At 41.7% G+C, this 22,354-nt stretch overlaps 1 protein-coding gene and 1 long non-coding RNA gene across 2 annotated transcripts; both read left to right on the top strand.

Moving 5' to 3' along the window:
* Positions 1-1,324: 1,324 nt before the first annotated feature.
* On the top strand, positions 1,325-5,716 carry LOC115973012 (putative disease resistance protein RGA3). Its single transcript, XM_031093250.1, has 2 exons — positions 1,325-2,356; positions 5,279-5,716. The coding sequence occupies exons 1-2, from the start codon at positions 1,325-1,327 to the stop codon at positions 5,714-5,716; spliced, it is 1,470 nt and encodes a 489-aa protein (XP_030949110.1).
* A 3,282-nt stretch (positions 5,717-8,998) lies between these two features.
* On the top strand, positions 8,999-9,567 carry LOC115972999. Its single transcript, XR_004087586.1, has 3 exons — positions 8,999-9,019; positions 9,111-9,182; positions 9,514-9,567. It is a non-coding gene; the product is annotated as an uncharacterized LOC115972999 (long non-coding RNA).
* Positions 9,568-22,354: the final 12,787 nt, after the last annotated feature.

Raw genomic sequence — 22,354 nt, 5'->3', positions numbered from 1 at the left:
TCTGACTTGTGAGCAAGGGCGGAGCTAGGGGGGGGGGCGACCTTCCTCCCAAACCCCTTTAGTATAGGATTTCTGGATTACTTTGCCCCCCACGCCAAGAATTTCTGGACAAATTTCAAAGACAACCAATTAACATCAAATTCTAACCCATAATTTAACTATGCAAATGATAAAAATTTGATAGTTTGATGCCGAAATTAATTCCCCTCAACAAAGAGAAGAGTATACAATATGTTATATATCTTAAAATGAAAACAAAGAGCTGTTTAACAGCGTTCGAGACACCTGCAAAATTAGAATTGGCTACCACAGTGTTCTGATACAAAGAGCTGCTTAATATGCTTCTGTCAAATACCTAAAGTTCAAGTAATTGAAATTTTACATTCTATTGATCTAATATCATGAATGTTTGTGAGAGTTAGTGCCTTGTGAGGTGGCTTGTTATTCTCTGGCAGCACATGCAAGAACTTGTTGTGCTGTCATGAGATGTGCTAAACACTTGTACCTTTATCAACAAAGTTATACTAAATATCATACTAGAGAAAAAAGATACAAAGAGATAATACTAAATTGGACACATTGACACTTACTAATTTTTTTTTTTAATGGGAGATACACAACACTTAATCTTTACGCCAATTGAAATTCAATTTTCATCACATTTTTTAAGTTTAAATAAAAATTGTCTACTAAATTGTGTTTAAAATATTTATGGCTCCAACTCTCAGTTGCGGATCCATACTTTCAAATTATGTCTTATTTTTTCATGACACTAAAATCTCTAATGCTTACATCTTTCCACTAATCTTTTTTTTTTCCCCTCAATCTCTTTGACTAAATTCTGTGTTTTGGTAACAAACTTTGAGGCTTTTTAGCAATGAAGCGTTAAAAAATTGAGAGGAAGATCAATAGATGAATGATTGTGTTTCTAAAGTTCCCTATAATTTTGCCCCCCTGAATTGAAATATTGACTCCACCACTGCTTGTGGGCATGGCAACTAGTCCCGTTTCCACCTTCCCTGTATATGCATGTGAATATTTTTTTAATTTTTGAATGCATGTTAGTATCAAAAGAGTTGACTCTCTAACAAAATTTTATGTCTACAGAGTGGAATCCGGGTTTTTAGTATCAAAAGAGTTGACTCTCATTTTTTATTACCACAATTAACAATTTCCAGGAAAGTGGTGAGCAAGATTTTTCTCAAGGCTTCCTAAAAATTTGATGTGGCTGTTCCAAGTGTACACAACAACAACAATAACCTGCCTCTTATCACTTTCATCATCCCACAAAACCCACATAGTATTCCTGAAAGAAACAAAAAAAATGGCGGAAGGAGTTCTTTTCAACCTTGCTGGGAAAGTCCTTGAAATGCTGGGTCCCTTAACTCTCCAAGAGATCAACTTGGCGTATGGTGATGTCAAAGCTGAGCTGGAAAATATTAAGACCACAGTTTCCATAATCCAAGCTGTGCTTCTAGATGCAGAAAAGCAGGGTTCTCATAACAACAAGGTCAAAGATTGGCTCAACAAGCTTAGAGATGTCTTACTTGATGCATATGACGTGCTGGACGATTTATCCACTGAAGATTCGAGATACAAAATGATGACTGGAAATAAGATGACAAAGGAGGTTCGAATTTTCTTTTCCAGTTCAAACCAGCTTACTTATAGTCTTAAGATTGGTCATAGAATAAAGGCAATTAGGGAGAGACTAGATGCCATTACAATAGATAAGAAGGACTTCCGCTTTATTCAAAGCTCCATTGAGCCACAAGTCATGAATAGGGGGAGGGAAACTTATTCTTTTGTATTGGAGGAAAATGTGGTTGGGAGAGAGGATGATAAGAAAGAAATTATAAAACTTCTTTTGGATACCAACACTGTAGAGAATGTGTCACTTATTCCAATAGTTGGGAGTGGAGGTTTAGGGAAAACTACACTAGCTCAACTCATATACAAAGATGAAAATGTCAAAAATAATTTTGAGCTAATGTTGTGGACTTGTGTCTCTGATAACTTTGTTGTAAAACGGATTGTGAAACAAATCTTAGAATGTTTTGGAGGCAGGAGGTGTGAAGAAATTGAAAGCCTTGATATTTTACAAAAACACCTTCAACGAAAACTTAATGGAAAAAAATATTTCATTGTCTCAGATGATGTGTGGATTGAGGACAAAAATCAATGGATTCTTTTAAAAGATTTATTAATGGGAGGTGCAAGGGGGAGTAGGATTGTGGTAACTACTCGCTCTATAAAGGTAGCTGAGATAATGGACACCCCTTCACGTCATGAACTTAAAGGCTTAGCTCCTAAAAAGGCTTGGTCATTGTTTGTAAAAATGGCATTTAAAGAGAGGGTAAAGAGCCAGAAAACCAAACCGTAGTAGCCCTAGGAAAACAGATTGTGGGAAACTGCATTGGAGTGCCCCTCGCTATAAGAACAATAGGAAGCTTGTTGTATGGCAAAAGCACTGAAATTGAGTGGCAATCTTTTTTAGATAATGAACTCTCAAAAATAGCACAACAAGAAAATAACATTTCATTAACTCTTAAGTTGAGTTATGATCACCTTCCATCACACTTGAAGCAATGTTTTGCTTATTGTAGATTGTTTCCAAAAGATCATAGAATTTATGTAAATTCACTTATTGATCTTTGGATAGCGCAAGGTTTTATTGAGCTAGAAGGTCCAAGGCAGCATTTTGTGGATATTGGTAGAAAATACTTTATGGAATTTGTAACACCCCATAGATTTTGTTACCAATTAAATTATTATACGTAAATTTTTAAAGGAGGCCTATAATTAAATGGAATAAATTAGTATTGGGCCCAAGGTATTAAAAATATGATAAATACTAAGGGATCTGAAGCCCAAAGTGAGGTGGCATAAGTAAATATATGGGCCTTGAAAACCCTAGCCCCTTTTTCCTCTTAGGTCTCACGTGTTTTTGCTGATGGGATTTCTTTTGCTTCAGCCGACTATTGAATGTTGATTCTCTTCACTGTGGCTGTGGGTGGAGACTTCAGGTACGATTCTTTGCTCCTCTAAACTTAGGATAGTTTATACTCATGGCTAGCTTTTGTTCCCACTTTTAGCATCTGTTATTGGCGTACCAAATAGAGAAAAAATAGGGGCTGCCGTTATGGATCTAAAGCTAGGATTATTTTATTAGAACAAGGGTGCTTTGTGGGTTATATATAATAGTTTATATTCTCATTGTACTCACCGTTAATTTGACCTGCATCCACGCCCTTTTGTTTGGCTAAATCCTAGTCCAGCGCATCAAGGGAATACTAGGCAATTGGATGGATAGATTAATGTATATTATAGGTTATCACGTGTCCATCTTTCTGCCGCATTAAAGTCATGCATGGATTATATTAATGGAAAAGGGCTGCCTTAGGTTATTTGATACCTACCTTTGCATCTAGTGATACTAATTTATCATCTCTAAGCCACTGAGTATGCAGTAACTTTTTAAGCCCAAAAATCTGATTATGCAGCAATGATTTTAAGCCAAAATCTGATTAGGTAGAGCCAAAAGATACGATTATGCAGCGGTAATTGTAAGTCCAAAAATCTGATCAAAGTTGGAAGTGAATTGGATAGTTAAGTGATTAAATGGTGAATTTTGGATATATTAATATTGTTTAGGATAAAACCGTTTTAAGTGAGAAAATAAATTTTGACGTGGGAAATTGTGTATTGATGAACCTATTTTTGGTATTGCTAGGTTCTAATTCTACTGAATTGTTGTGATTCAAGGGAGGTTGATTTCCTTTATTTTTGCAACTAAGATGTAAGTGGTGTTTACTAATTTTGGGGTTCTTCCCAAACATTGTTGATTATTAAACTATTATATATATAAGAGACATATGGTTATTCTATACATATAAATGGATATTTAATAAATTCTTGATGTGCACATTAATTATTCCTTTTATGAAAAACTTGTGGGACAACCTAAATCTATTTAAATTTTGTATGTGTGATATATCCTTATATTTTCGAGAATTATGATTGGATTATTTTGTGAGCATCTTGAATGAATTATTTATGTGAGTATCATGTACATGTTTTGAAAACCTATGGCAAGTCGTGATTAGAAGCTCAGTATGGTGTTTAGTCCTTAGCAAGGGACAATCATGCTGCAGCTAGTCCTTAGCAAGGGACGGTCCCAAAAGGGGACAGTGCACATTTGATAGCTCCTTAGCAAGGGAGCATACTATTGAGGATCCAAAAGGAAGCTCCTTAGCCAGGGAGTGTACCTTTAGGTTCCAAAGGAGCCATCCTTGAGAAATAGGATGAAAGGAGGTTCCAGTCCCAAAAAGGGGACAGCACAACCCTGTCAACGGGGCGTAAACGTTGACCACGAGAAAAGCCTAGGGAATTGTTTATGTGATGGTATCAATATAAATATTATGATGGCTCACAATATAAAGATATTATTTTCTTTTACATGAAATAGTTGATGACAAAATATTGGTGAGTTATAAGTTTTGAATCTGTTGAAAGAATTATTTATTTCAAAGGTTTGTTCCCACACCCCAATGTTAGTAAATTCCACTTATTGAGTTATCTCACCCCCCTTTATTTCCCATTACAGATACATTAGGTGGATTATTGGAGTAGAAATTCTTGGGAGACAGAAGTTACAAACTGTTTTTGTGGAACTGAGGATTTTATTATTATTTTATGGCATTAAACTTTGTATTGGAGAATTATTTTGTGGATGTTTTGTATTTGGTGAATTAGAGCTCTGACTTTTGTAATCAGATTCAAGGTTGCTAGTTTCTTTTATTTAATATTTCTTATGGATTATTCAGATTAAATAGACTTTTATTGCTTATGATTTTGGGGCGTTACAGAATTACTTTGGAGTTCATTTTTTCAAGATGTAGAGAATGATGATTTGGGCAATAAAAAATTATGTAAAATGCATGATCTTGCAAGTCTTATGTTTCAAATGGAATGTGCCATATTAAATTCAAGTGGGAAAAATTTTATTGAAAAAGTTCGCCATGTATCAACTCCCAAGCCTAGTAAAAGGAAGATACGAACAATTCTTACATCTAGCATTGGGGAAAATTTGGGTAACTTCACTTGTAATGCACTCATTTCAAAATTTAAGTATTTGCGTGCATTAGATTTGAGCAATTTAAGTCTACGTGTAGTGCCACATTCAATTGGAGAATTGAAACATTTACTATATCTTGATCTTTCTAAAAATAAATTAAATTTTCTCCCGAATACCATTACCAAGCTTTTGCATTTGCAGACACTAAAACTCAATAGTTGTTACTCACTTATAGAATTACCCCGAGACATTATAAAGTTGGTCAATCTTAGGCAACTAGACATTGCTTCTTGCTCGAATTTGACTCATATGCCCCTTGGACCTGGTCGTCTTAATTCTCTCGAGATACTAACAATGTTTGTGGTGAGGGAAGAACGTTTGAAGGGTAGCTCTTGTAGTTGGTATAAGAAAAAACAGGGTAGGACTGGTGGTGGGCTAAGTGAATTGAAGGAGCTGAGCAATCTAGGAGGAAGCCTTATGATCAGAAATTTGGGACATGAAAAAGATGACATGGTGGAATGTAAAGCCACAAACATGAAGGAGAAACAACATCTTGAAGAGCTGCATTTATGGTGGGATCGATTGTGGGATGATGGAGAAGCCAAATTTTATGATGAAATGTCATTGGAAGGGCTCTAGCCACATCCAAATTTTAAAGCGTTGTGGTTGTCTTTATATATGGGTGTGAGAATTCCAAGTTGGGTCCCTTGGCTCACTAATCTTGTCAAATTGGTAGTATTTAATAATAAAAGATTGCAGCACCTCCCACCATTAAATCATCTCCCTTTTCTCAAGTCTATATGTCTTCAATTTATGGCAGCACTTGAATACATATCAGATGAAGACTGTGTTAGTAATGTGTTGAGTGGTTCCTCTTCTTCAAAAACACCATTCTTCCCATCCTTATCTTATCTTGAATTATGGAATTGCTCAAATTTGAAGGGGTGGTGGATGAATTCAGATGATGATGATGATAATCAACCAGACCATCTCTTAATTACTTCCATCATTTCCTCCTTGTCTTTCTCAGTTTAAGATTGTCGGATGCTCTAACCTGACTTGCATGCCTCTATTTCCATATCTCAAAGAAGATCTAAAAATGGTTAGAGTTAGTTCGAAGGTATTGCAACAGACAATAAAATGAAAATGGGAGCAACCACGTCACCCTCCTCATGCTACTTTCCTCTCTCTCAATTACAGTCTATGGAGTTATGTTCAGTCAGGGATTTAGAATCTTATCCAGAGGAGTGGCTGCAAAACTTCATTTCTCTCCTGAAACTCAAAATATACAACTGTGAAGAACTGGCTTCTCTCCCTTGGATAGCCAACCTCACATCACTACAACAACTTTCAATTCAGGGTTGTCTCAATCTTACTTCACTTCCTCAAGGGATTCGCAATATCACCTCTTTAAAGCAGTTAACAATTAAGAATTGTCCAATCTTATGGCGAAGATGCTTGAGGCCTATAGGTGAAGATTGGCCCATCATTTCTCATGTCCCATGCGTGATCGTGGAATATGAGAACCAGCAAGAAGAAACAAATTCTCCAGGTAAGCATCTATCTATCTATCTATATTTTAATCCCAAATTAAAATTCAGCTACTGGTTTTGAGGGTTTTGATATTCTAGACAACTTCTAAAAACTATTTAACTTCTTTCTTATGCTGAATTGAACCAATTTAAAACTCTCTTTCTTTTCAATCTGTTTTTCTTTTTCTTGTCTATAATATGTTAATTAGATACCTGATTTCTCCAAAAAGTTATTTGAACAAGAAAAATTAGGATAAGATAATCCTTCCCTTGATTTTTTTTTTTTTTTTAAATTCTAATGATTTATATCTTTGTACATAAGACCATGTTGATAATAATGATGTCTGTATGGTTACTTCTTAATAATTGCAGAAATAGAGTGGTTTTTAAAACACGTCGAGAGGACTTAATCTAGCAACTACCATTGCAGGAATTAGCTTATTTTGCAGGTATTTTGTTGGTTCTCTCTCTCTCTCTCTCTCTTTTTTTTTTTTTTTTTTTGGGGGGGGGGGGGGGGGGGGGTCTATATGTCTACTAATATTAATTTTAATATTCTCATTTGAACTGTTGATCTATAGAAAATTCATACTTTTGTGCTGGGCTGTGTGACTTTCAGGTGCAATGGTTCTTTTCTAATACTAGTTTAAAGATTACAAACTAAATTTGAATTTTTCCAAAATTTAAAATAACCATCTTTTTTCTTTTGTTCTTTTACCCATTATTATATGGTAGGCTGTTACTGCTCAGAGAAGCTTCCAAATGTAGGAGCTTTTCATTTTCCAAAAGGTTGATAAGCGACAAGATTTTCTTCTTGACGTGACTGCAGTCTCTGTTCAAACATGGGGCAGCATTCTGCATGTTCTTTTGGGCCATAGATGAATGGAATAGATGGAAGTCATGGAACCTTTCAGGCCAAAGAGAGTAAAAAGTGTAAAGATTGTAGAGCATGACAGCAAAAGAAGCAGTTCAGATAAACATCCCAAACTGGAATAATTCGTCGCAAAGCAAAGCAATGGTAAACAAAGTTTAGCCTTTTAATTACTAATACATTCTGATCATTTCTGTACGAGAAGTCAGTGAATCATGTAGACAATATACTAAATACTGTATATATCTTCCAGGGATTCATTTAGATAGTAAAATAAATACAATATCCCCCACACTTATGTGTCCTTTTCTAGCGGTGGTAAGGCCCAAATTTAATAAATTAATGGTTTAATTGCCTAATTTTGAATATTTTGAGTTTTTGAGCATATCTAAGGACCATTACCTAACAGTGGTCTCAACTAGATACGGTCCTAGGAGAGGGTGCCTTGACTAGGTGCTACCCTTTAGCACTTTCTCTTGTGTATACCTTTACTAAATGATGCACTTTTTTCTTACAAAAATTTGCAGTTGTTCCACATTTTTTATAGTGTTGTATATCTGTTTGAAGGAACTTATCAATTTTTTTCTTTATATGTAAGCTTTTAATATGTTCTTATTGCACAATGTTATTTGAGTAACTAGTAAATAACTAATGTCTTATGTAGTTATTGCAATAAGATAATTAGGTTAATATCTTCAATTTCTCAAATGCAGCTTGGAGAATTTGTTTAATTCAAAAGCATAAATGATATCGAGTCTAGTGTGTCTATACATGCACAAATCCTTAGGTAGATTTAAATAAAATTTCCATCCTAAATACATTCTGGTCTCTTGATTAAAAAATATATATATATCTAATCTCATTTGGAATGTGTTATAATTTTCAGACAAACAGCTTTCAAATCTATCAATTTTCTTACCCTTTTCCCCCTCTTTTTGCAAGTCAGGTTGGCAATGGCGTAATGCTCAAACCACAGGACTTTTGGAATTTTTATTTTCCCAGTGGTTGAATCTTGAATCTTTTGGATCTTGACACACCTTCTACTGTTGTAGCATCTGCCTCATCTCCATATAGTCCAAAGGTAAGATATTCTTATCATTTTATTCTGCTTTTCCTCTTATTGTTGTCCTGCCAAAAGAAAAGTTGTTTCTCTGGTATACACATAATAAATACTTTGGTTGCTGTTGTGCCAATATTTTTTTACTTTGGCAGATGCTTCGTAACACTTCGATTAGGGTGTATGAATAATAACCGAGCCTCCAACTATACTACAAGAACTACCATATAATGCAGGTGTGCCCCTTGTTATACATAAGCTTTCAACAATTTGTGTATTAGAATCATAATTGTCGAAGTTTCAGACAAAATTTTAGAATAATATTTTTAGAGGTGCTATAAAAATTAAGCATCATCATGCAATAGATTGAGACATACATCTCTCACTTTCTTTAATTCATTTTTTTTTTTTTAAGACAATTTTTGTAACAAATTGTTTGGTTTGCTTGAAACATGTTCCATATGAAGGGTAAAGGCTGTGCATAAGTATGTGTCTAAACCCAGATCATCTTACTTAAAATCATGAATATTTGGCATAATTTGTGAAAACGCTTACAAATTTTATTATTTGTTTTAGGTTGACAATTTGAAGTCCCAAGAAAATTAGTGATTGCTCCATTGAGATGGTTTTTGCCACAACAAAACTTTAGTAAGTGCTGTAATCAGCAAACACTTACCTGAACTCGAAACTTTTTTATGTATGCATTGGATCCATTTTGTCTGGTCTAGGAAGTTTTCAGGTTAGAAGTGAAATAAAATATAGAAAAGAAAAATTAGGGATAGAATTCTATTATTCTTAGCTTTGTGAACTAAAAATAAAAAATGAAGTATTTTCCAGCAAGGGACTAGGCTTGAAGAGTTAGTGAACTTCCACTCTACTGAAGTATCCTGTGTTTTTTTTTTTTTTTTTTTCCACCTGAATTCTTGCATTAATTAGTAAAAATTTTGAATATGATATTGAGCTATTGTTTCCTCTATAGATGATGGTTCCATTAATCATGCAACCCGTCTCATAACTCCTTTTCAGTGAGAGGTGAGCTTGCATGTTTTTTTTAAGTCCTTTATATTTTTAGTGTCTAAGATTTGCAATTTAGACTTTTTTAGTTACAGCAGTGGAGCTAAAAATTTAGCTTTTTGGCTCTACCAAAAGTTACTTTATCTATTTTACCTATATACATGCTGCAGTAGTGGAACTATTTTAGCTTTTAGCACAATAAAATAATATAAATATCACAATAAAATAATATATCCATTACAATAAAATAATATATCCATTACAATAAAATAATATATTCACTACAATAAAATAATATATTCTATACAATAAACAACAATCACAACCACCTTCAACTGCCACCGCCACCGCCACCACCACCGCCACCGACGACTCTTTTTCCACCACCGTCACCGCCAACGCCACCGACGACTCTTTTTCCACCGCTGCCACCGCCACCGACTCTTCCGTCGCCGCCGCCACATGATGGCAAATAATCGTCTAGTGTTAACAAGTGCTTTTTTTAACCCCAAATTATACTCATACATTTTTTTTTTTTTTACTAAAACAATTTCTCAATTATCATGATAGCCTATTATTGTCTCAATTGTCCGGAAGCTACCTTGGAACAATGTGAACAATGAAATGAAGGAACTTTATAAGAAAACATATAAAATAGAACACATATTATAGCAAGAACAATGTAGTCCATAGATTTGCTCATATACATAACTCAAACCAAATTACAATAAAACTCACACACTCGCACAAGTTCCTATAACTCACGCTTCTCAACATACAAAAAAGAAAGTTTCTACGACTTGCCTTGCAATTGCCATAAATGTTCAATAAGGTCCGATTGGAGTTGAAAATGAATTTCTCGGTCTCTAATATGTCCATGCCTCGCCTTGTGCTTCTCTAAATACAAAGCCTTCGCATTGGTAATCTAAAAAAAATTAAAACAAATATAACATAATTAATATCTTCAAACTATTGGTGAATGGACATGTTAACACTATTGTAATATAATTTATACCTTATTTTCTTCGATTATACCACTTTGATGAAGTGCGTTAATTTGAGCCATACACCCAGCAAATTTATTTGTCTTTTCACTAATCATACCCTAACGACTTAGCAAGGAAATTATAGTATGTGTGGTACCGGATGTATTGTACTACATGAAATATTCCCAAACTTTTTTACGAAAGGTATTTTGTGTTTGTTCATTACTGTTTATGGCATCAACACTAGTATTGAGCCATGCTGCTACTAAGAGTTTATCTTCCTCTACAGTAAAGTTAGAGCTCCATTTTCCTTTTGTAAAAGAAGCATTTTCAACTTGTGGTGGAGGTGGAGGTGGAGAATTAGAAACTGACACAGGAGTATTTTTAGACATTCCCAAAAATTGTGAGTCAATTTCTATATCCCCGTTCATGATACCCGTGATAAATGTTAGGTCTCTACGTAATTCTGTGTCCCTACGTGACTCCATAAAATTAGAAAAAATATATATAAACTTCCCTGCACACAGAAAATTTCCAAACTAGCATTTACATCAACACAACAAATTACAGAGACATTTATAGACATTTACAGAGACAAATTACACAACAAACTTACATTTATATTACAGAGACATTTATTTTACATTTATAGACAAATTACAGAGACATTTATACACATTTATATTACAAATTATAGAGACAAATTACACAACAAACTTACATTTACAGAGACATTTATATCAACACAACAAATGTAAACTTCCCTGCATATAGAAAATTCCCAAATGTAGCTCTGTGGTTTTGTGCAACACAACAAATTATAGTGACAACAAAACATGTAAACTTCCCTGCACAAATTACAGAGACCACAGAAACCACACAACAAATTCCTGCTGTATGGCACTGAGGTCCCAGGTCCATACTGGCCTTAGGCACAGGCCCAGCAGAAAGGTCCAGTTACCCTCGCCCTTCTTGAAACTTCCTTAATGTACAAACAAGTTTTGGGTATTGAATTCCAAGAGGTGATCGGTTAAACGTTCCCGGGCAAGAATGTGAGCTGTGCCCGAGAAAATCGTAATATGCATGGGAAACTGAGTTGCCGAACATAATCGGTCAAGATGGAACTAAGTTCCAAGATCATAAATGCTGCACCGCCCTCTCACCTAAACATCCACTTTAACCAGATAATATTGGACCTTCAATAGCACTAACGGTGACTGTAATCATAATCTCCGCACTAACCTTAGCTATAAATAGAAGAAAGTTGGGAGAAGAAGGGGTTCAGAAAAATTGAGAGAAAACAGTCAAGTGAGAGAGTATCAACTGAGTGTTGCTTTGAGTCTCTCTGCCGAGAACGACCCATAGTAAGAAATCTTCAAGCCCACTACAAATAAATTGTGAGCCCAAGTGATTTAAGGCCCAGAAGTCTTATACTTGGTTCCTACAATTGGCGCCCATCGTGGGGCTCTCCTACGAAACTGTGGTTCGACTGAGACTCAAACGAGGGGAATGTCTGAGGAGCATTCAGGAGAGCGTGCACCGAGCAGCTCCATAGGATCTTCTCAGGGATCAACGTGGAGGGAGAGAAGGCAGAAACGGCGGGAAGATAGGGAGCACCCAAGAGAGGAGGAAAGGTCCAGACTGGGAGAAGGGTCGGCACAGACACACCGGACGGTTTCAGGCGTCTCGGCGCATCGGCAGTATGATGATAGAAACCGAGAGCTAGAGTGGTTGCGCAGACTGGTAATGGATTTGGAGCTGGAAGCAAGGGGTCGGCGACATGAAAGGAATCGCAACCCCCAGCAAAGGAGAAATCAGGGCGAGGGCCCCAGCCGATCTGGTACGCAATGATCCTGAGACCGATCACGCTCCCAAGTGTCACACTGGTAACCACGGGAACCACGTCATCGGCGGAACCGCTCACAGTCGCATGGTTACAATGACCAAGGATCAGAATCGTCAGAGGAACGACTGCACCACAATGCCGCCATGGACGCCATGAGTCGAGCCTTGCGGATGGTGGCCCGGTCTCCATTCTCCGATGAAATTGAACGGGCCCTAATGCCAAGCAGATTCATGCGACCGCCGTTCAATTCGTATGAGGGGAGGACAGACCCCGTGGAGCATGTTAGCCATTACATCCACATGATGTCTTTGCATGCACACAATGATGCATTGATGTGTAAGGTATTCTTCTCTAGTCTCAGCTCTACTGCACTAAGATGGTTCAATGGGTTGCGAAAAGGTTCTATACACAGTTTCGCCGAGCTGATTCAAGAGTTCGGCAGCAAGTTCGTGACCTACAGCCGAGTGCAACAGTCGGTTGATGCACTACTTTCCATGAAAATGAGGGTCGGGGAAACCCTTCGGAGTTATGCCAGCCGATACTGGGAACTCTACAACGAGATTGGTGGAGGAAACGAGAAAATTGCAGCGAGCACCTTCAGGATGGGGCTCCCCGAAGATTCTGAATTACGGGAGTCGCTGACGAGAAGACCCCCCGAGGATATGAGGCAACTGATGAGACGCATAGAGGAGTACAAACGCCTGGAGGATGACCGGCTGCAGAGCAGGGGGAAAGCTCCTTTAGTGGGGAGATCTCGGCAAAGCATTTTGCCGATGAAACCGAAAAGAGACTTCAGAATGCAGGAACCAGAGGTGCAAATCGAAGGGGTTAATGTGGCGTTTAAAGAGTCCGTGCACAAAATCCTGGAACAGATCAATAACGAGTCATTCTTCAGGTGGCCAAACAAAATGGGGGACGACCCATCTCGGAGGAACCAAAACCTATACTGCACCTATCACAGAGACAAGGGACACACCACCGAGCAGTGTCGGGTACTAAAAGATCATCTCGGACAGCTAGTTAAGGCAGGGTACTTGAAAGAGTTTGTAGCAGATTCCGTTGACCGAAAAGCCAGGCAGGGCGCCCAACAGAAAAGGAACCCCCTTCCACCACCCCTAGGGATAATCGAAGTCATCCATGCCGCACCAAGAAGAGCAGCAGCGACAAAAAAGGTATTGACAGTGGCTTGCACGGGGGAAGAATCATCCAGGAAGAAAAAGAAAGTAGGACGGCTAGCCATCTCGTTCGGAGAAGACGATTTGGAAGGAACGGTCCAACCTCACGACGATGCTTTGGTAGTGACAGCCCTGATAGGCGGATTCCTGGTGAAGAGGGTGATTGATTAAGGAAGCGGGGCTGACGTCATGTACCCGGACCTCTTTGAAGGGCTCGGGTTAAAGACCCAGGATTTGGTGAAGTATGACACGCCGTTGGTCTCGTTTGACGGGAGAATTGTAATTCCCGAGGGGCAAATCTCTCTCCCAGTGGACATGGAAGGCAAGGGAGTTATAGTTACATTCATAGTAGTCCGATCATTCTCACCGTACACCGCAATCCTGGGGAGGCCGTGGATTCATGCCATGGAGGCTGTTCCGTCCACCTTCCACGTGAAAGTAAAATTTCCTACTGAGTATGGAGTTGCCGAGGTAAGGGGGAACCAACAGGTGGCGAGACAGTGCCTTGTCGCCGCGGTCAGATGGGAAAAGGAACAGCTCGGTCAAGCTGAGCACGCCGAGAAAGAGACTTCATAGCAATTACAGAAACCCCAGGGGGAAACTGGGGTGGACGTTGCCGAGGAGATGATTAAGGTAAAAATTCTTCCAGATACTGACAGATATTTCCAGATAGGTACAAGCATGAATGACCGGGAAAGGGTAGAGATGTTGTTGTTCCTGTTGCAGAACGTAGATGTTTTCGCATGGAACCCGTATGAAGTGCCCGGCGTAGATCCCGAGTTCATTGTCCATAGACTCAACATGGATCCATTATTCCCCCCGAAGAAGCAGAAACCAAGAAGAGCGTCAAAAGAACACGTCGATGCAGTAAACCTGGAGGTCCAGCGGCTGAAGGAGGCCGGAGTCATAAAGGAGATATTCTTCCCGAAATGGTTGGCAAACACTGTCGTAGTGAAGAAGAAGAATGGCAAATGGAGAGTTTGTGTGGACTTCACAGACTTGAACAGGGCATGTCCCAAGGACCCATTCCTGATGCCCAAGATTGATCAGCTAGTAGATGCAACATATGGGCACCCGAGGATGAGCTTCCTAGATGCCTTCCAGGGCTACCACCAGATTGCCTTGGCGCCCGAGGACCGAGAAAAGACAGCATTTATTTCCCCGAATGCAAACTATCACTACGAGGTCATGCCGTTTGGATTGAAGAACGCGGGAGCCATGTATCAGTGAATGATGACGAGAATGTTCCGAGAAAAAATTGGATGCACGGTTGAGGTTTATATCGACGACATGGTGGTAAAAAGCAGAATTGAGTCACAGCACACCGAAGACCTCCGGGGAGTATTCGAGATACTACGTAGGCACAAATTGCGCCTGAATGCCGAGAAGTGCATTTTCGGAGTGGGGGCTGGTAAGTTCCAAGGATATCTGATCTCTACTCGGGGAATAGAAGCTAACCCCGACCAAATAGAGGCCGTGAACTGCCTCAAGCCACTAAGCAATCCTAAAGAGGTGCAAGTGCTCACTGGAATGTTAGCCGCCCTGAACCGATTTATCTCCAAGTTTGCCGATCGTTGTCGGCCGTTTTATCAACTTCTGAAAAAGTGGAAGGGGTTTCGATGGGACGAGAGATGTGATGAGGCTTTTCGAGAGCTAAAGGAATACTTGGCAAAGGCGCCGAGGTTGACGGCCCCGAAGCCCGGGGAGGATCTGTTTATGTACCTCGCAGTCACTGAACATGCCGTAAGTGCTGTGTTGCTAAGGGACCAGGGAGTACAAATGCCACTGTATTACGTAAGCAAAACTTTAGTAGATGCCGAGACAAGGTACCTGCCCCTTGAGAAGTTAGTTTTAGCCCTGGTGCACGCCACGAGGAAGTTGCCACATTACTTCCAGGCACACACGGTGTTCGTCCTCATTGAGTATCCATTGCAGTCACTGTTAAAGAGATCTGACTTCACAAGTCGGATCGCCAAATGGGGGACTCGGTTGGGATCGTTTGACATAAGATACCGACCTAGAAGCTCGGTGAAGGGACAGGTTCTCGCTGATTTCATCGCAGAATTCACACCCAAGAACGAAGGCAAGGTAATCTGTAGTGCAGAAATTCGCCCGTGGAGGGTATTTGTGGACGGCGCATCAAATGCAATGGGGGCCGGGGCTGGTATTGTCATAATCACCCCTGAGGGTATACGACTGGAACACTCCTTCAGATTGGGGTTCAAAGCCTCAAAAAATGAAGCCGAGTATGAGGCCCTATTGGCCGGGTTGAGGACCGTATTGCATTTGGGCGCAAAGGATGTAGAGATTTACTCGGACTCTCGGCTGGTTGTTTATCAGATCACTGGGGACTTCGAGGCTCGGGACCCTCGAATGAAAGCTTATCTAAGTACGGCAAAGCAGATTATCGGTCAGTTTGGAACGGTAAAGATATCCCAGGTAGCCCAGTCACAAAACAAGCACGCTGACTCCCTTGCCACGTTAGCCTCATCGACCACTGAGGACATGCCGTGGCTTGTCACGATAGAACTTATAAGGGAGCCAAGCATCTATGTGAAGAGTGTTCCCGACCAAGCCGGAGTAAAGGTTGCGCAGGTAGCAGTGGCTGGTCCATGTTGGATGAACCCGATCATAGACTTCCTTGCCGAAGATAAAGTTCCAGAGGATGAGGCCGAGGCCAACAAGATTCGCCGGATGGCTCCCCGTTACTGGCTGTCTTCGGACAGAAAATTGTACCGAAGGTCCTTCGCAGGCCCTTACCTCTTGTGCCTACATCCCGAAAAAGTCAAAGAGCTTCTGACCGAGCTGCATGAAGGAGTATGTGGCGGACATGCTGGGGGATGGTCTTTAGCACACAGAGCGATGACCCAGGGGTTTTGGTGGCCACAGATGCAGAAGGATGCCGCTGAATACGTTCGGAGCTGCGAACAGTGCCAAAAGCACGCCCCAATAATCCATCAGCCTGCAGGATGTTTAAATCCTGTCAGCAGCCCGTGGCCGTTCGCCCTGTGGGGGCTTGACATCCTCGGGCCATTCCCCCGAGCAACAGGGAACCGCCGTTTTGTGTTGGTGGCTGTAGATTACTTCACAAAGTGGGCTGAAGCTGAAGCCTTGGCTAATATTCGGGATACTGACGTAAAAAAGTTTGTATGGAAAAACATAGTTACAAGGTTTGGGGTGCCAAATTCGCTAGTAACAGACAATGGGCTACAGTTCGACAGCAACGCTTTCTGGACCTTCTGCAGCGAGCTCGGCATCAGGAACAAGTATTCAACCCCGGCATACCCACAAAGCAACGGCCAAGCTGAAGCAGTAAACAAGACTATTTTGAACGGGCTCAAGAGAAGGTTGGATGGGGCGAAAGGACGATGGGCAGAAGAGCTACCCAGTGTATTGTTGGCTTACCGCACGACCCCCAGGAGATCCACGGGGGAAACCCCGTTTTCTCTGACATACGGAGCAGAGGCAATGATACCAACCGAGGTGAGCTTATGCAGTGCACAGGTCGCCGGGTTTGACCCCGTCCAGAACACCGACCTGATGATGGAGCATTTGGATTGGCTAGAAGAATGCAGGGAGGCCCGACCGTACGGCTCGCCGAGTATCAGCAGAAGCTGGCCCAAAGATACAACCGAAATGTAAAGGGGAGGGAATTCAGTGCCGGGGAACTAGTGCTAAGGAAGGTTGTGGGGAACATGCGAGACATTGCTGCAGGGAAGCTTGCTCAAACCTGGGAGGGGCCATACAGAGTCACAGCCATCGCGGGTGCAGGGGCCTACTACTTGGAGGACCTTGACGAGAGGCCACTTCCCCGACCATGGAACGCCAACAACTTGAAGAAATTCTACGCATGATCATCCGTGTAAGCCAGAACTTATATTTCGTTGAAATTAAGAGCATGATGAACTTATTTGTATATGCTGTTTTCGGCTCCGTGACCGCACACCAAGAGAATTACAAATGAATCTCTAAGAACAGAAACCTGACCCTCGGCTCGATCAAAATCGCCGAGCAGGTGGAAACCTTACAAATAAATCTCTAAGGACAGAAACCTGACCCTCGGCTCGATCAAAATCGCCGAGCAAGTGGAAACCTTACAAATGAATCTCTAAGGACAGAAACCTGACCCTCGGCTCGATCAAAATCGCCGAGCAGGTGGAAACCTTACAAATAAATCTCTAAGGACAGAAACCTGACCCTCGGCTCGATCAAAATCGCCGAGCAGGAGGAAACCTTACAAATAAATCTCTAAGGGCAGAAACCTGACCCTCGGCTCGATCAAAATCGCCGAGCAGGTGGAAACCTTACAAATAAATGCTCTAAGGAAGAAAACCTGGTTCTCGGTCAAGCTAAAATCACCAAGCAGGTTTAAACCTTACAAATAAATGCTCTAAGGACAAAAACATGAATCCCGGTTAATCTAAAATCACCAAGCAGGATGAAAACCTAACCCTTTACAAATGCTAAGTCCATTAGCGCTCTCGGATTCCCCAAAGCACCGCACAACAGGTTTTGGGGGTATCATTCCATTAAGCGGCAAGAGCGCTGGCATGATTCAAGCAAAGCATACAAATAGATATAAATTCATTCAACAGATTGAAGTGGAAAAAGAAAACGGTCTACCAATTAAACAAATAAAGGCAATTGTTCAGTCACCACAACCCGGTGACGCAGGCAAATAAAACCAACGAATTAAAAATAAGATAATAACTAAAAGTAAAATCAGCTGGGAGGTTGGGTCGGCGGTGTCACTTCCTGCTGGACGGTCAGAGGGAAAGGCGGGTCTTCACCGAGAAGCTCCTGTATAGTTGGGACGCTGGTGGCTTCCATTTCCTCGGGCTCGGCGTGGGCGTCAATTTGTTCGACCAGCTCCCTCATACTGGCCGTCTCCTCCTCGTCAATAGTAACCGGGGCTTCCTGGGCGGCAGGTACGGGGCTCGGAAATGGAATTTGGCCGGGGTCTCTCAGAGTCGAATCTTCGGGAACTCCCATTGTTTGGAGAGCGGCAAACCACCTGGCCTCAAAACCCATATTCCGAGCCCGAGCCACCACCGGTTCCGCAGAATTTTCGGCATCAGCGAAACCCACGTCGTACCATTTTTGCTCCGCGGCCGCCAAGGCTGTCCTGAGGTTGGCTAACTCTTCAGCATTGGCAGTATTGAGGCTGATGGCTTCAGCTAACTTGACCTCCGTCTTGCTCTACTTGGCCAGGAGCTCCGCACACCTCTTTTCGGCCGAAGCCCGATTCTTCTCCGCGGCAGCAGCCTTTTTCTCGGCAGACTCAACAGCTTTCAGTTTTTCCTTCGCTGTTTTCACCGCTGACTCCCGCGCCCCTTTCTCGCGCTCATTTTCCTCAGCAAGATCCCGTGCCCGTGCAGCCACGATGTGAGCCAGTTGAGCAGTCTAGCAAGCACAAAAATTAATAAAGAAGCATAACTGAAGGTATGGAAAGAAAACAAATAAACTAAGTAATTACCACAATGGCGTGCCACTCTAACCGGCGCCCCACAGACTCCTCGGATCCCTCCTCAAAGGCATGTACGACCTCGGGAAGAAGAAGATCTTCAGCCAAAGTTTGGGCAATACGGCCGCCCTCGCCCTTCTCCCACGTCCAAACACAGGCGGTTGAGGGCAGTGGCTTGCCGTCCAACAGGAACTTTGGCTCCCACGCTGGAGCCACCTGAGAGGAGGACGCAACCCCCGTGCCAGCTTCGGTTGGCGGCTCATGGATAACGATTCCTCCTGTTGGTCGGGGAGGAGTCTGGACAGCGGCATCTCCCGGGCCCGTGGAAGGTTGATCGGTAACTTTCTGTTTCTTACGGGCCCGTCCGGCCTGCGAAGAAGGTGGAGGCTGAGGCACTTGACCCCGACCCTAAGAAGGTGGGGGCTGATTGGGTTGTCAGGCACCGGGCACGAACCGGTCTATGGTCATGACCTTCCTTGATACCATCCTTCCACTAGGTTGGATAGCTTCAGCTAGCAAGGCAGCCACTTCTATCACTTGTTGTTGAGGCTCGGCGGCTGGATTCTCGGGAATGGGCTGCTCTTGGACTTGGTCTTCTTGCTGTATGGCTTCGTGGGCTATCTCTCTGAGGCACCGAGATACTCGTTCCACGGACTCGTCTCGCAAAGGAGCTAGCTCGTCTGAGCAAGTGAACCGCCGACCAAATTCCCTTGCCTCCCCGGTGGTAAGCTTCGGTGGCAAAAAGTTTATGTAGCAGACATCTATATATGATAGCAGGGGGCTGTCAACTAATAGTGCCTGCTTGAAAGACTGCCAGGTAGAATAAACCGGCTCCACTCCGAGGATCAAGTGCGAGGCCGGGAGTTGTCCGTCCCAATGCACGTATATCTCGGAACGGAGGATGAAGTTTAAATCCTTGGCGTGGACGGCTCTGAGGTCCTAAACAAACACTTTTTCGTCTGCAAAAGAACAAGTGACGCATTAGTCTCTAACAATAAAAAATTTACTTCAGTAAGAAGAAAAGAAGAAATGGAGGAAAGCAATTATATCAAGGGGATGGTACGAACCCATTTCAAGCCGTGAAAGGGGGCAAGGGACGTCCCCAGCAAACCAATTGCCGCGCACCCTGACGAACTCCCCGACAGAGTTCCTGTTCGAATCAGGTAGGCAAGATATCAACCGTACCCGATTATCTCTTGTCTTTAGGTAATAGTTGGTGGCTTTGTTCCCACAGAGGCTATACATTTGGTTAATGTCATGGTGGTCTAACTGTAAGTTAAAGGTGTGGTTCAACTTACTGACACAGCTAACTACCCGGTAAAAATTAGGGGGAAACTGGTCAGGACACAGCCCGTAGTAAGTGAGTGTGTTTATCAAGAGGGGATCTACAGGGAACCTGACCCCACCTTCTAAAATTGACATCAAAGGAAAGAAGGCTGTACCCCACCCTCGATGGAGTTCAATATCACTCTCATGGCAGTAAGCCACATCCACGTCATCGGGAACATTAAATTTACTCCTAAAGGTGGCCAAAGCAGCCGAGGATTCTAGAAGGTAAGAGTAACCCATCTATAACGCCTAAAACTACAAAAGGGAACTTAAAGAAATAAAGCTGAAGGAACAGGAAGGGGAAGAAAAACTTACTTTGGGTTTTAAGGAGGGAAAGAACACTGGGCAAGCGAGTAAACGCACAGAAATGTGGTCGGCAGAGAGTAAGCACAAAAAATCAGAGGCGAAGGAAAAATGAAATGATGTTTAGAGGGGAACTTTTATAGAGCCAGAAAGAAATGAGGGAAGAAGAAATGATTAATCAAGCAATAAATGGGCACGATTTACGAGCGGCCCAGCAAATGCCAAACGTAATCGATTCGTGCGTCGCTTCGGTTCACGAACCATCAGGCAATAATGTCGACTGCGCCTGGCGCCGCGAAACGGCGCGTCTTTTGAGATGAATATTAATGAGAAGTCACAGTCATGAGTCCCAGGCTATAAGATTCCCGAGGTCAAAAGGCCTAGACAGCTCCTTGATTCTTCTCGGCAACTGAGTATGAATCAAGGGGGGGCTATTGTACGGCACCGAGGTCCTAGGCCCATACTGGCCTTGGGCACAGGCCCAGCAGAAAGGTCCAATTACCCTGCGCCCTTCTTGAAACTTCCTTAATGTACAAACAAGTTTTGGGTATTGAATTCCAAGAGGTGATCGGTTAAACGTTCCCGGGCAAGAATGTGAGCCGTGCCTGGGAAAATCGTAATATGCACGGGAAACTGAGTTGCCGAACATAATCGGTCAAGATGGAACCAAGTTCCAAGATCATAAATGCTGCACCGCCCTCTCACCTAAACATCCACTTTAACCAGATAATATTGGACCTTCAGTAGCACTAACAGTGACTGTAATCATAATCTCCCCACTAACCTTAGCTATAAATAAAAGAAAGTTGGGAGAAGAAGGGGTTCAGAAAAATTGAGAGAAAACAGTCAAGTGAGAGAGTATCAACTGAGTGTTGTTTTGAGTCTCTCTGCCGAGAACGACTCATAGTAGGAAATCTTCAAGCCCACTACAAATAAATTGTGAGCCCAAGTGATTTAAGGCCCAGAAATCTTATACTTGGCTCCTACACCTGCAAATAGAAAATTCCCAATACATTCCTCCATTCAGATGTTATACCCAGCAAAAACAGTAAAAAAAATAACACCATTTGCCCAAAACAACATAGCAACAACACCATTTTTCACCACAAAATAACACTAAACCCATAAAAATTAAGCGAAAACAACAAACACCTAGATGAAAAAATTCACTACAAAAGAAAAGAGAAAGCACTGACTTGAAGTGGATCGGCTGGGACGGTGACAGGGTGGGATAGGCTGGGACGACGATGGAGTGGAGAGCTTGATGAGTGAGATGAGAGCTTGATGAGTGAGAGAGATGAGAGCTTGCAACAGCGTGGGCTGGGCTGGGACGGCGACGGTGTGGAAAGCTTGATGAGTGAGAGAGATGAGAGCTTGCGATGGCGTGGGCTGGGCTGGGACGACGACGGTGTGGAGAGCTTGATGAGTGTGAGAGAGATGAGAGCTCTGGAGAGTGATGATGGCCCGATGGAGATAGAATAAAAGAATGAAAAAAAATAAAGTGAGTTTTATTATTTTAATCGGGAGTTGGATTAATTTTTTTTTTTTTTTTAGATGTGTGCTACAGTGCACATCTATCTATCAACTAAAATTTATTGGTTCGGCTCCACTGCTGTAAGCCTTTTTTGGTACATTGGTGGAGCTAAAATAATATTATAACTTTTTAGCTCCACTGCTGTAAATGCTCTTATATTGTAAGATGA

The sequence above is a fragment of the Quercus lobata genome, unplaced genomic scaffold, assembly GCF_001633185.2.
Source record: "Quercus lobata isolate SW786 unplaced genomic scaffold, ValleyOak3.0 Primary Assembly Scq3eQI_49, whole genome shotgun sequence".
NCBI classification, from domain to species: domain Eukaryota; kingdom Viridiplantae; phylum Streptophyta; class Magnoliopsida; order Fagales; family Fagaceae; genus Quercus; species Quercus lobata.
Note: the sequence above shows the minus strand (reverse complement) of the source record. Positions and strands in the feature narration are given on the sequence as shown.

Coding starts and splice junctions, on each gene's coding strand:
- LOC115973012 (XM_031093250.1), top strand. CDS start 1,325: ATGGCGGAAGGAGTTCTTTTCAACCTTGCTGGGAAAGTCCTTGAAATG. Junction 2,357..5,278: donor AAATGGCATTTAAAGAGAGG/GTAAAGAGCCAG, acceptor TTGCATTTGCAG/ACACTAAAACTCAATAGTTG.